This window comes from Rhinoderma darwinii, chromosome 1 (genome assembly GCF_050947455.1).
Source record: "Rhinoderma darwinii isolate aRhiDar2 chromosome 1, aRhiDar2.hap1, whole genome shotgun sequence".
NCBI lineage: Eukaryota > Metazoa > Chordata > Amphibia > Anura > Rhinodermatidae > Rhinoderma > Rhinoderma darwinii.
In genome coordinates, this window is record NC_134687.1 from 608,384,046 (window position 1) to 608,399,340 (window position 15,295).

General features: G+C 40.9%; 1 protein-coding gene across 1 annotated transcript in view; it reads left to right on the forward strand.

The window, feature by feature from the left end:
• ALPK2 (alpha kinase 2) overlaps positions 1 to 7,834 on the forward strand; it is a 51,698-nt gene extending 43,864 nt beyond the window's left edge. Inside the window, exon 9 of the mRNA XM_075847591.1 lies at positions 7,051 to 7,834. Within this exon, the coding sequence (XP_075703706.1) occupies positions 7,051 to 7,264 (214 nt within the window). The 3' untranslated portion in view covers positions 7,265 to 7,834. The remainder of the gene's footprint in view (positions 1 to 7,050) is intronic.
• Positions 7,835 to 15,295: the final 7,461 nt, after the last annotated feature.

The window sequence follows — 15,295 nt, forward strand, 5'->3', positions numbered from 1 at the left end:
CTATATATCAATCTGCTCAGCTCCTACTGCTCTATAAATTGCTGCCTGCAGATCTGACACCCGATTTAATGTGACAGGTTACTTTAAGAGGGCATTTGGCCCTTTTCCCTCCCTGGTAAGTGATTCAGATAAGTAGCTTCTTGGTTTATTATATCCAATGAAAATTTCTAATTAATGGCTTGCTAACCTTTAGAGAAGGCAGAATATTATCGGCAGGTAATGTCTGGAAATATTATACTGGGAAAGACTGGGCACACGTCTGTCATCTGCTTTGACCAGGCGGAGTACCAGCTGCTGTAAGCAAACAGACGCCGGTAATCTAAGTCCCCACATACCGTAAGGTGCAGAAAGGCAAATTTTACTCTTCGTAATTGCCACATCTACAGTAAGGAGAGTTCATTTCCTTCTCTCACGTCTTTATTGAGACGTCTCTCATAGCGCTTTCATTATGTCCTCATCCTCCCTGTCAGGATGTTATATGCACTTCCACCATCCGAGATGTTTCATTCTAAATCTGGAAATCGTGACTCTCCTAATGATTCATTAACGCAAGGAACATTTCTTTCTTCTATAAGTGAGAATTTCCACAAATCATCACAGCACATAATAGAATAAAACGTATTTAACATTTTATACAAGTTATTCTTGAGCACGTCTTCGGGGTGAATCATTGCCGCAGCAAGTTGTTGTTTTTTTTTTTCAAACTTCTGAATATTACATTTATTTAAATTGGAAATGACAAAAATCTAATAATGTATTGGGGTCTTACTTGGTGTCTATGTCAGGATTGGGCTCAGGTTTCAGAATCATAACCAAAAGATCCTGAGCCCCACTGCATTATCTATCACAGGGCCCCGTACCTACCATGTGACATACATACCAGTGTCTTCTTATGTGGCTGATGGGCCTTTGGGTCCCCTGAGGCACCAAGTCCTGGGTGCAGTTGCTACCTCTGCACCCCCTATAGTTATGGCACTGGGACTACATGGAACGAATATTAAAAGTATCGTTTTAAAGAGGCTCTGTCACCAGATTCTCAAATCCCTATCTCCTATTGCATGTGATCGGCGCTGCAATGTAGAGAACAGTAACGTGTTTTGTTTTTTTAAAAACTTTCATTTTTGGCCAAGTTATGAGCTATTTTATATATATGCAAATGAGGTTTGAAATGGACAACTGGGCGTTTTTTTTTCGTTATGTCCAACTGGGCGTGTATTGTGTTTTTAACTGGGCGTGTTTACGTGTATGACGCTGACCAATCAGTGACCGTCAGCATCATACACTCATCTCCTTTGATTTACACAGCAGCGATGTGCAGCCACATAAACAGAGATTAACGTTAATCAAGTGTCCTGATAATGAATACACATGAAATCCAGCCTGGACGTCATGTGTATTCAGAATCCTGACACTTCTGACTCTTTTCTTTGAGATTTCTAGCAAAGGAAACGAAATCTCGCGAGATTACGGAGGTAAACGAGATTTCGTTTCACTTGCTGCAATCTCACAGAAAAGATTCAGAAGTCTCAGGATTCTGAATACACATGACGTCCAGGCTGGATGATCATGTGTATTCATTATCAGGACACTTCTGAATCTTTTCTGTGAGATTTCCAGCAAGTGAAACGAAATCTCGTTTACCTCCGTAATCTCGCGAGATTTCGTTTCCCTTGCTAGAAATCTCAAAGAAAAGAGTCAGAAGTGTCAGGATTCTGAATACACATGACGTCCAGGCTGGATTTCATGTGTATTCATTATCAGGACACTTGATTAACGTTAATCTCTGTGTATGTGGCTGCACATCGCTGCTGTGTAAATGAATGGAGAGGAGTGTATGATGCTGACTGATTGGTCAGCGACATACACGTAAACACGCCCAGTTAAAAACACAATACACGCCCAGTTGGATATAATGAAAAAAAAACGCCCAGTTGTCCATTTCAAACCTCATTTGCATATATATAAAATAGCTCATAACTTGGCCAAAAATTAACGTTTTAAAAAAAAAAAACGTTACTGTTATCTACATTGCAGCGCCGATCACATGCAATAGGAGATAGGGATTTGAGAATCTGGTGACAGAGCCTCTTTAAGCCACAAACTCCTTATGAATAATCTCTGGCATACCAGTGCACCATCCAGGAGTAGGGTCGCCACCTGCTAAATATAACAGCTACATAAAACAGGTGTTTTAACCTGATTTTCCTGCGAGTAAGACATTGTGGGTTCCTTGATAATGTTTGGATCCTGCAGCTGCCTCCCCATTCAGTGCTTGCCACAGATACCCACAAAAAGTGTGATCCACTGATGCCCCCATACAGTGTTAGCCACAGATACCACCATAAAACGCCTTTTACATATGCCAACCATAGAGTGCCATCCTTAGGCTACATTCACACGAGCGTATCAGATTCACCCGCGTGAAAAACGCGCATGAATCTGATCTGTTATGCATCAGTGTGCTTGCGAGGGGCAGGCTTTATTCATGCACTCGCACATCACATCTTTTTTTTTAAATTATTATTTTCAATTGAATTGATGCATAAATCACGCACAGGACATGGATGTGCATCCGTGTGTGGTGTGTGATTTTTTTGCACACATTGTCTTCAATAGGCGGTAGGTGCGTGAAAAACGTACCGATATAGGACATGCAATGAGTTTTACGCAACGGACACACGCTACGTGAAAACTCTTGCATGTGTGAACGGCCCCATTGAAATCAATGGGTATGTGTGCTGCGCGTGATTTCCCTGCGCAGCGAACGGACGTTATCTGAATGAGCACTAAGATGCTCCAAAAGTACCTGCTCCAGATGCTCTATTTAGTGTTTGCCACAGATGCCTTATACAGTTTGATCCACAAATGTTTCCAAAGTGCCGGCCGCAGAGATCTCTATAAAGTGCCGGCCTCAGATATCTCTATAAAGTGACGGCTGCAGAGATATCTATAAAGTGCCGGCCTCAGATATCTCTATAAAGTGCCAGCCGCAGATATCTCTATAAAGTGCCGGCCTCAGATATCTCTATAAAGTGACGGCTGCAGAGATATCTATAAAGTGCCAGCCGCAGATATCTCTATAAAGTGCCGGCCGCAGATATCTCTATAAAGTGCCGGCCGCAGATATCTCTATAAAGTGCCGGCCGCAAATATCTCTATAAAGTGCGGCCGCAGATATCTCTATAAAGTGCGGCCGCAGATATCTCTATAAAGTGCCGGCCGCAGATATCTCTATAAAGTGCCGGCCGCAAATATCTCTATAAAGTGCGGCCGCAGATATCTCTATAAAGTGCCGGCCTCAGATATCTCTATAAAGTGCCGGCCGCAGATATCTCTATAAAGTGTTGGCCTCAGATATCTCTATAAAGTGCCGGCCGCAGAGATCTCTATAAAGTGCCGGCCGCAGATATCTCTATAAAGTGCCAGCCGCAGAGATCTCTATAAAGTGCCGGCCGCAGATATCTCTATAAAGTGTTGGCCTCAGATATCTCTATAAAGTGCCGGCCGCAGAGATCTCTATAAAGTGCCGGCCGCAGATATCTCTATAAAGTGCCAGCCGCAGAGATCTCTATAAAGTGCCGGCCGCAGAGATCTCTATAAAGTGGCGGCCGCAGATATCTCTATAAAGTGCCGGCCGCAGAGATCTCTATAAAGTGCCAGCCACAGATATCTCTAGAAAGTGGCAGCCATAGATATCTCTATAAAGTGCCGGCCTCAGATATATCTATAAAGTGCCAGCCGCAGATATCTCTATAAAGTGCCGGCCGCAGATATCTCTATAAAGTGCCGGCCGCAAATATCTCTATAAAGTGCGGCCGCAGATATCTCTATAAAGTGCCGGCCTCAGATATCTCTATAAAGTGCCAGCCGCAGATATCTCTATAAAGTGCCGGCCGCAGATATCTCTATAAAGTGTTGGCCTCAGATATCTCTATAAAGTGCCGGCCGCAGAGATCTCTATAAAGTGCCGGCCGCAGATATCTCTATAAAGTGCCAGCCGCAGAGATCTCTATAAAGTGCCGGCCGCAGATATCTCTATAAAGTGTTGGCCTCAGATATCTCTATAAAGTGCCGGCCGCAGAGATCTCTATAAAGTGCCGGCCGCAGATATCTCTATAAAGTGCCAGCCGCAGAGATCTCTATAAAGTGCCGGCCGCAGAGATCTCTATAAAGTGGCGGCCGCAGATATCTCTATAAAGTGCCGGCCGCAGAGATCTCTATAAAGTGCCAGCCACAGATATCTCTAGAAAGTGGCAGCCATAGATATCTCTATAAAGTGCCGGCCACAGATATATCTATAAAGTGCCAGCCGCAGATATTTCTATTCCCCTGTATAGACAAAGGGGCAGATTTACTAATCAAAATGTGCCGGAATTCTAGCGCAGAATCTGTGCGCCATGTTTATTAACCATTTTAGACACTTTTTGCTTCTCGCTTGACAAGGGGTGTGGCTTAAATGTGGCTCATTGCGCCAACATTTTGGCACAAAAAAGTAGGTCTAAAATAAGCACATCCAAAGGTGGCTTAAAGTTAGACAAAAGTCTCTAAAGATGCGCTAAATTTATTATACAGATCTGACTTCATACTGTCTATACATTGAATTCAACAATAAAACAGTCAGCTCCTGTACTCCCCCTAGTGGCAACTGTCAATGCAGAGGATTTGGAGCTTCATAACAGAAAAGCGATGTATTGACTGCTATAAAGATATATTAAGAAATAAATCCGCAAAGAACGCTCGATCTAAAAACGACATGATGATAAAAAGTGGAGATTTATCGCTCAGGTGAACCCCAAGGGCGAAATGCAGGGTATTTGATGATTTTTTTTTAATGTAAGCAGCAGATTATGATTCACGACTGTGTAATTGCTCCAGCCCTAAATGTTCAAGTCTCCTAATACTGAGCGGTTGCGAGGGTTTAATGAACGCTCGCTAAACACGGCTGACAATTATCAGAACCACTAAAACGTAATGTTATCTATTCACAGGCTTTTTAGCTGACGCATTGATGATCAGTTTGTTGGTCAATTAAATTCCTATTTTGTTTTACATAAACACTAAAACTACAATCTCAGCCCCTTCCCTCCCCCGACATCCATCAGAGGCTTTTAGAAATTCTGTTCTATATAATTAATTTCTAAGCATTTAGCATAGGAGAGTAAGGAAGGGATAGTGGCCTTATAACATACTTACCAACTTTAAAACCAAAAGTTGTGGGACCCCGTTTCACCTGGGAGCGCCCCCTATTAAATAAACATTTGCATAAACTCTGCCCTTATACGACCTGGTTCGCAAGACTGTCCCACGAAACTCATAACTGTTGACGAGTACGTTATAAGGTATGGAATATTTTTTTTTTATATATATAGCGCCACTATATTCAGCAGCACTGTACATAGATTATAGTCTCATTAGTCCCGGTCTCTAGTGGAGCTCACAGTCCATTCTCCTATGAAAAACACACACTATGCCGGTGTATAATATATAAGAAAAATATTATTTTAGAGCATTCCATAATAAAATAAGGTAAAGTATGGACCTCACATAAATAAATTGTATATACATATGTATATATATATATATATATATATATATATATATATATATATATATATATATATATATATATACATACATATATAAACATACCGCAATAACATCAAAACCACCCGTCTAATATTGTGTAAGTCTCCCTCATGCCGCAAGAATAGCTCTGACCCATTGAGGCGTGGACTTTTTACGCTTTAGTCCTGTGCTGGAAGATCACTACATACAACCTGCAGACCTGTAGTACATCTTCACATTGGGAATTAATATGGAATTAATAATATTGCATATTCTTAAAGGGGTTGTCCAAATTTAGAAAAAAGCGACAGCTTTTTTTCCAGAAACACTGCCATTCTTGTCTCTGGGCTCTACAAAGTATTGCAGTGCGTACTTAAATGGGAATTAGCTGCAATACCAAATGTAGCCCATGGACAAGTGTGGCACTGTTTCAGGCAATCAAAAAAATCAAACTTATTTTTCTAATCCCAGACAACCCTGTTAAAATTGTTGTTTTTTTTTACATGTTGTCAACAGATGTCCGACTGCCTATGATTCTATCTAAGACAAATATATCTCTGTCTAATGTGTTTTATGTGAGATTGCCATGACCTATAAAGACATCATTATACATTAGATTTTCTTTTTGTAAGTCATTGCTAGAAGCAATCTATAAAGAGGCAGGAGACCCAATGACCCACATACTGTATATATCACTACGTTTACGCCAGATTTTAGCAGAAATTGCACAGTTTAAAAAATTGCACCTAAAATTGTTCCAAAATTTTGCCAAATTTGGCCAAAATTTTGGGAAGCAAACAGATTCTGTTCTACATGATGGGCCTCGGTAGGCCATAGCAACCAGTCAGAGCACAGCTTTCATTTCTTGGGGCTGTTTATATCACATTTTGGCTCTACGCTTAGCGTGTATAGCTCTCGATTTACACATTAAACATGTCCATATGGCTTTATTGTCAGACGGAGGCCAAAAGAGTGTCCTTTTGGCCTCTGTATGGCTGAAATGTGAAAAAAAAGTTATAGAATAGAATACTACGCTATTCCATCCCGCATTAAAAACATACTTTTTTTTAATATGGTAGCCTATGGGTGATGGATGCCATGAGCTTTTCAATAGCTTTTCATGAAGAATCAGTGAAACGGATGGCATTATAACCTATGAACATTGGCATCCGTCACCCTTTGGCTATAGTGGTATCTGTCTAATGTATACATCATAAAAAGGGGTCATGAGATTTTATGATGTTTCACTTGAATGGATACATTCATAGTCTATAGGGGACAGATGTTAGAGAGCTTTTCCTGGCATATATGTTAAAATGTAGGCCAAAACGCGTGGTGAATAGCCTGCGGTGGAAAAAAGTTGCCGTGTGATTGCTTGCTATGGTCAACAAGGAAAGGTTTTTTTGTTGGACAATTTTAATAAATGAAGACTATTAACTGTTTCATGACCAATTTTTGTAACCACATTGTTTCTATATGTTTTAGATACAAAGGATTTAGAGGAAACTGCTCTGTATCATTCATTGATCAATTCAAGGCCTTGCACCAGTGCAACAAGTTTTGCGAAATACTCAGTTTGAAATCTTTAAGGCCCAACACTTCAAAGCAGAAGAAACCGAATCCTGTCAAAGAGAAAGCCCAGCCGAACCCGCCCAGCTCTCGAAAAAATCGCCAAATCACCAAAGCAAAGAAGACATAGCAGCGCCTGTACCTGGACGTTGCGGTCTATTCATACTGTCCTCTACTACGTGACTTTCATTTCCTGCAGGACACCGAAGAAGTGGAGAGGACACTTCTAAATCACTTATACAGTAACTGAATGGATGTAGTGCTGTCTGCTAACTATTACAATAAGTATTATGCACTGATCAATGTCATATATAGAATAAGGAGATGGACATATGAAATGTATTGAACATTTCTGCCCCACTAGACATTGCTGCATTAGACTAGTGACTGTATAGTAAGTGGTGTTCTGATACTGATGTATAGCTGTGATGATTGCTGGTGGGTGAATGTAAATTCCATATTATTTTCATTTTATGATACATTTCAAGGGTGTTATCGAGAAAACTTTAAATGTAAAGAGTAAAAAGCAATGAAAGAGCTCTATCGTACCGGGTGCTATAGTGATAGAGCTCTATCATACTTACTGTAGTGATAGAGCTCTATTATATCTACTGCAGTGATACAGCTCTATTATATCTACAGCAGTGATAGAGCTCTATTATATCTACTGCAGTGATACAGCTCTATTATATCTACTGCAGTGATAGAGCTCTATTATATCTACTGCAGTGATAGAGCTCTATTATATCTACTGTAGTGATAGAGCTCTATTATATCTACTGTAGTGATAGAGCTCTATTATATCTACTGTAGTGATAGAGCTCTATTATATCTACTGCAGTGATACAGCTCTATTATATCTACTGCAGTGATAGAGCTCTATTATATCTACTGTAGTGATAGAGCTCTATTATATCTACTGCAGTGATACAGCTCTGTTATATCTACTGCAGTGATACAGCTCTATTATATCTACTGCAGTGATAGAGCTCTATTATATCTACTGCAGTGATACAACTCTATTATATCTACTGTAGTGATAGAGCTCTATTATATCTACTGTAGTGATAGAGCTCTATTATATCTACTGTAGTGATAGAGCTCTATTATATCTACTGTAGTGATAGAGCTCTATTATATCTACTGTAGTGATAGAGCTCTATTATATCTACTGTAGTGATAGAGCTCTATTATATCTACTGTAGTGATAGAGCTCTATTATATCTACTGCAGTGATACAGCTCTATTATATCTACTGCAGTGATACAGCTCTATTATATCTACTGTAGTGATAGAGCTCTATTATATCTACTGTAGTGATCGAGCTCTATTTTATCTGCTGCAGTGATAGAGCTCTATTATATCTACTGCAGTGATACAGCTCTATTATATCTACTGCAGTGATACAGCTCTATTATATCTACTGCAGTGATACATCTCTATTATATCAACTGCAGTGATCGAGCTCTATTTTATCTGCTGCAGTGATAGAGCTCTATTATAACTACTGTAGTAATAGAGCTCTGATATATCTACTGTAGTAGTATCTTACTCCTGTTACTGCAGTGATAGGGCTTATACTCTTATTGCTCCTGTGAAAGAGCTCTCTTATACCTGGCTGCAGTGATACAGCCCCCTTTCTCCTGTTGCTGCAGTGATAAAGCTCAGCTTATTCCTGAGCTCTATTATACTTTTAGGCCTGATTTACGCGAGCGTGTGCGTTTTGCGCACCCAAAAAACGCTGCGTTTTACGTGCGCAAAAGGCACCTAATAGCTGCGTGTGCCATCAGTGTATGATGCGCGGCTGCATAATTTTCGCGCAGCCGCCATCATTGACACTCCGTTTGGATGTTTGTAAACAGAAAAGCACGTGGTGCTTTTCTGTTTACATTCAGAGTTTGACAGCTGTTGCGCGATTCACGCAGTTCGCACGGAAGTGCTTCCGTGCGGCATGCGTGGTTTTCACGCACCCATTGACTTCAATGGGTGCGTGATGCGCGAAAAACGGCGAAATATAGAACATGTCGTGAGTTTTACACAGCAGACTCACGCTGCGCAAAACTCACGGACTGTCTGCACTGCCCCATACACTAATATAGGTGCGTACGACACGCGTGAAAAGCACGCGCGTCGCACGCGCATATATTACACTCATGTAAATGATGCCTAACTCCAGTGACAGAGCTCTCTCATGCTTGTTACTTAAGTGATAGAGCTCTCTCATACTTGTTACTTCAGTGATAGAGCTCTCTCATACTTGTTGCTGCAGTGATAGAGCTCTCTCATACTTGTTGCTGCAGTGATAGAGCTCTCTCATACTTGTTGCTGCAGTGATAGAGCTCTCTCATACTTGTTGCTGCAGTGATAGAGCTCTCATACTAGTTTCTGCAGTGTTAGAGCTTTCTCCTACTTGTTTCTGCAGTGATCGAACTCTCTCATACTTGTTGCTGCAGTGATAGAGCTCTTTCATACTTGTCTGCAGCGATAGAGCTCTCTCACACACGTTTCTGCAGTGATAGAGCTTGCATACTAGTTTCTGCAGTGTTAGAGCTCTCTCATAGCTGCAGTGATAGAGCTCTCTTGTGCTGTTGCTGCAATGATAGAGCTCTCTCATACTTGTTACTGCAGTGATAGAGCTGTCTTACTCCTGTTGATGCAGTCATAGAGCTCTCTCGTACTTGTTACTGCAGTGATAGAGCTCTCTTACTCCTGTTGATGCAGTGATAGAGCTCTCTCGTTCCTGTTGCTGCAGTCATAGAGCTCTCTCATACTTGTTAGTGCAGTTATCGAGCTCTCTCATACTTGTTGATGCAGTGATAGAGCTCTCTCATATTTGTTGATGCAGTGATAGAGCTCTCTAATACTTGTGGATGCAGTGATAGAGCTCTCTCGTACTTGTTGATGCAGTGATAAAGCTCTCTCGTACTTGTTGCTGCAGTGATAGAGCTCCCTCATACTTGTTACTGCAGTGATAGAGCTCTCTTACTCCTGTTTATGCAGTAATAGAGCTCTCTCATACTTGTTGCTGCAGTGATAGAGCACTCTCATACTTGTTGCTGCAGTAATAGAGCTCTCTCAAACTTGATGATGCAGTAACAGAGCTCTCTCATACTCGATGATGCAGTAACAGAGCTCTCTCATACGTGTTGCTGCAGTGATAGAGCTCTGTCATACTTGTTGCTGCAGTTATAGAGCTCTCTCATACATGTTGCTGCAGTGATAGAGCTCTCTCATACTTGTTGCTGCAGTGATAGAGCTCTCTCATACGTGTTGCTGCAGTTATAGAGCTCTCTCATACGTGTTGCTGTAGTGATAGAGCTCTCTCATACTTGTTGCTGCAGTGATAGAGCTCTGTTATACTTGTTGCTGCAGTGATAGAGCTCTCATACGTGTTGCTGCAGTGATAGAGCTCTCTCATACGTGTTGCTGCAGTGATAGAGCTCTGTTATACTTGTTGCTGCAGTGATAGAGCTCTCTCATACATGTTGCTGCAGTGATAGAGCTCTCTCATACGTGTTGCTGCAGTGATAGAGCTCTCTCATACGTGTTGCTGCAGTGATAGAGCTCTGTTATACTTGTTGCTGCAGTGATAGAGCTCTCTCATACATGTTGCTGCAGTGATAGAGCTCTCTCATACTTGTTGCTGCAGTGATAGAGCTCTCTCATTCTTGTTGCTGCAGTGATAGAGCTCTATCATTCTTGTTGCTGCAGTGATAGAGCTCTCTCATACTTGTTGCTGCAGTGATAGAGCTCTCTCATACTTGTTGCTGCAGTGATAGAGCTCTCTCATACTTGTTACTGCAGTGATAGAGCTCTCTCATACGTGTTGCTGTAGTGATAGAGCTCTCTCATACTTGTTGCTGTAGTGATAGAGATCTCTCATACGTGTTGCTGCAGTGATAGAGCGCTCTCATTCTTGTTGCTGCAGTGATAGAGCTCTCCCATACGTGTTGCTGCAGTGATAGATCTCTCTCATTCTTGTTGCTGCAGTGATAGAGCTCTCTCATTCTTGTTGCTGCAGTGATAGAGCTCTCTCATACTTGTTGCTGCAGTGATAGAGCTCTCTCATACTTGTTGCTGCAGTGATAGAGCTCTCTCATACATGTTGCTGCAGTGATAGAGCTCTCTCATACGTGTTGCTGCAGTTATAGAGCTCTCTCATACTTGTTGCTGCAGTGATAGAGCTCTCTCATACGTGTTGCTGCAGTGATAGAGCTCTCTCATACGTGTTGCTGCAGTGATAGAGCTCTCTCATACTTGTTGCTGCAGTGTAACGTGCTACGTTTGTGTTATGATAAATACAAGGTAAAAATGCTTTTATAAAATGTATATATTTAGCCATTCATAATATTCTGACATTTACCGTTCAATGCAGTGTTCTGTTGTAATGTAGTATCTCATGCAAATTGTATCGCCTGGTGAATCACTCATAATATTGAATGTTATGTACAGAGAATGATTGAATTACATTGCTGATAAATACGGTAATTTTTGGGGAGGTTTTTAGTGCTGGTCATTGGATGATCCCATCTCTTAGGCACTTCTTTACTGTTGTGGAAGTCAATGCCTCAAATTATATTAGACTGAAATTTAGACGAGTGTTCTAACAGACACTCACGCCAGGAACTTTATCCATCATCCTAATCAGGAGATTTCATATCGATATATATCGAGAGAGGAATAAAACACACAGACACTGCTGGTATGCTCAAAATAATCCTCTGAGGTTTATTGCCAAACTCATTTAGAATAATATCATTCAAAAGGGGTGTAGACTTGAGGTTAACCAATCAGAGGCAATGTGACAATAATTCTGATTCAGCCAATAGCATACAATGAGAACATTTCACGTTTGAGACAATCACACGCATACAATACATTTCAAATATAATACAACAATTCTTCATTAGATGCTGACATCAGAATTATTATGAACTGTTCTTATGGGCAAAGGGAGGTTTTAGGGAGTTATGTTCCCATACGTAAGATAAAGAGAAATAATTGCACTTTATGTCTGGGCGTTCAGCCAGACCGCCATTTGGTAGCATATCCAAGCCCATAAGAATAATACACATAAATAACATATTTCTTGCAAACCCAAGAAGAAATAAGTGGGGGTAAGTTCATTTGAAAATGGAGAATACATCTCTGTGTAATTCGGCATGCTTGATAATTCACAATGTAATTTACAATAGAGAATATAAGCAAATTGACCATCCATCACAGTAAGCTTTTAAAGCCTATCCCTATTTGCTACACACTGTCTCCACAAAATTCTCCTTCTCAACCTGAGTGGACGGGGCCCAAAACAAGTCTGTGTAGCATGTAAAATCTCTATGGACCGCTTCAGTTCAAGGAGCTATAATGAAAACGGTGGTCACCAAGACTGGAAGACAAGTGGTTGCTAGGCAACATAAATTACGACATCCTTCAGAATACACTAATGGGTGTCCAGGAGATAAGGAAACAGGGGGTAAATAATACTAATTATACTGTACACCATTACTATAGAGAACTTAACCTTTATCAAGTTACAGCCCTGAAGTTAATGACTACAGAAAAACTTGTACGATATCACTTCAGCCTAATTCATAATGTGAGGTAAGACGGTAGTGCAATTATATTTTATATCTGCATCTATTTATTATTACTTATATGCAATTTGCACAGCATGTTATTAGATAGAGTATTGTCTGCCCCATAATGAGACCTAGGTCAGCAATCAGGTGGTAAAAATTAACCAATTAAAAATTAACCAATTTGTACCGATCAGTATTTAGCAATTCAGAGTAAAATCACAGGTTTCTCGCAATTGCGGCTACAATTTTGAATACAGAAGGGGCTGGGGCACTGGAGCATTGCTTACACACGCACAGCACCATATATATGGTTGTGGCTGTGCCTGGTACTGCAGCTCAGTTCCATTGATTTTAAGGTGATCAATGGAGCCAATTCATTTTGTTGATCGATGGCAGTCCTGGGGATCAGAACCCCTCTGATTAATTACTGATATAATTTCTTAAGAATAGCCCATCAATATTAAAGTCATTCAAGAGAACCTGTCATGGCAAAAAACTTCTATTGATGAGTGCATATATTATATAGCACCAATGGTCCCGTTCATTTCAGCTGCCTATATACTGACTCATGAATAGAGCGGCTTAGGTTCACGCCCCATTGACGCTGAATGATAAAGACCACCCAGTTATCAATTTATTTATGAATTAGTATATAGGCAGCAGAGCAAACAAGACTGATTGTGAGGGAATGGAGGCACATAAAGTGAGGATAAAAAACAGCGCTGGAATTAGGGAGAAGGCAGGAATCCCTTTGGGACATGAATAGAAACAAATAGTCAATTGTCTATTAGTCTGTTGTTATTTCCTATTTAACTGAAATACAGAATTATTTTCAGCCATTGTCTTATCGTTTGTGTATGTTACACTGTATGGTAGACAAGGTGTAAAGTATAATATTGCCTTAAAGACCATATTACAACATACAAAATTATAAAATTTTAAAGAAGCCATTAAAGTATTTCAGTTATAAAATCTATATTTTTACAAGAGCGCCATCAGTGGGCGGTTTTTGGAATATGAATAATACCATGATAGAGTATAACAGTTGGTTGGAGGGAAAGACATGTTATTGAGATTTCTGTTAAAATTAAAGGTCAGATTAAAGGAGTTGTCCAGTTTAGAATAGGGAATTCTGAGTTAATATAGGGGGGTCCTCTGTTCGGGATCCTCATCTCTTGGGCAGAGTGGAGAGCGGTTGCAAAGTGCATCTCCTGCTTTGGAGGACCTGTCCTGTTCTGCATTACACAGACAACACATTGATATGAATAGGCACTGTGTAATGTTTAATTTCTCCTGTGGTGGCGCTGCAGGAAAATTGAACACTTAATGGAAGGTTTTCCCACAGATCACATCTGATCGCTGGAGGTCCGTGTAGGGGGACACTTGTGATTAGCTTATTATCAAGGGACCCTTCTAGCAATTAGGGATTGTCCAAAGGGGAGAACCCCTTTAAAGCAGCTTTACTGTCCAGTTAGTGGTTATTTGACCAGCCATTTGTAGATTTTCCTGGAGATTTTCTATAACCTCATCAGAGCCAAGTTGTCTCGTGTAAATAATATTCCTGTTGCACAGACCACACTTTCCATACACCGGGCTCCAGAAATACACTGAGCAAGTTATTTTTAAAGGGGAACAAAATAGCCATCAAAAGTCAACAACAGCTGCAAACAGATAAATCATGAGTTGAAGGTTTGTGGACGTTCAACATGCTGATCAGTTACTAATCATAATAGAATGGTGACAATTAGGCTGGGTTCACACGAGCATGTTACGTCCGTAAAGGACGGAACGTATTTCGGCCGCAAGTCCAGGACCGAACACACTGCAGGGAGCCGGGCTCCTAGCATCATAGTTATGTACGACGCAAAGAGTCACTGCCTCCCCGTGGAACTACTGTCCCGTACTGAAAACATGATTACAGTACCGGACAGTTGTCCCGCAGCGAGGCAGGGACTCCTAGCATCGTACATAACTATGATGCTAGGAGCCCGGCTCCCTGCAGTGTGTTCGGTCCGGGACTTGCGGCCGAAATCCTTTACTTACGTAACATGCTCGTGTGAACCCAGCCTTAAAGTCCATTACGTCTAATCATTGAGGGGCATCTGTCACTAGGGAGACTCCCTTAAATTGGGACACATTCATGATGTTGTAAGGCAGACAACTATAATGCTCCCTCATTTTAGCATTCGTATTACAGCCACAACAACCGGATTTCCTGCAGTTCAACTAAACTGAACTTACATCACATAGAGCCTATGATTCTCATCTCATATGTGAAGCCTTGCGGGGCAGACTCACAATGGGCCCCCTGTCACCCCCATCTTGACAAGAGTAGAGCATGCTTACCCAGATTGCCATGGGTCCTTCAAGCCCACTGGACCATGGCATTAGCTCAGCTTTGTCTGGTGCTGATGCAGGCCCATTGTCACCCATTGACCTCATTTGGGTCCCATAGAAATGAATAAGATCTAAAATGAACAGTATTGTAACAAAAAACGTATTGTAAATAAAAAAGTGTAAATGTAGTCAGTCAGGGAGGGTCACTTTTTAAAAAAAAAAAAAATGTCAGGGGATGAATAGTT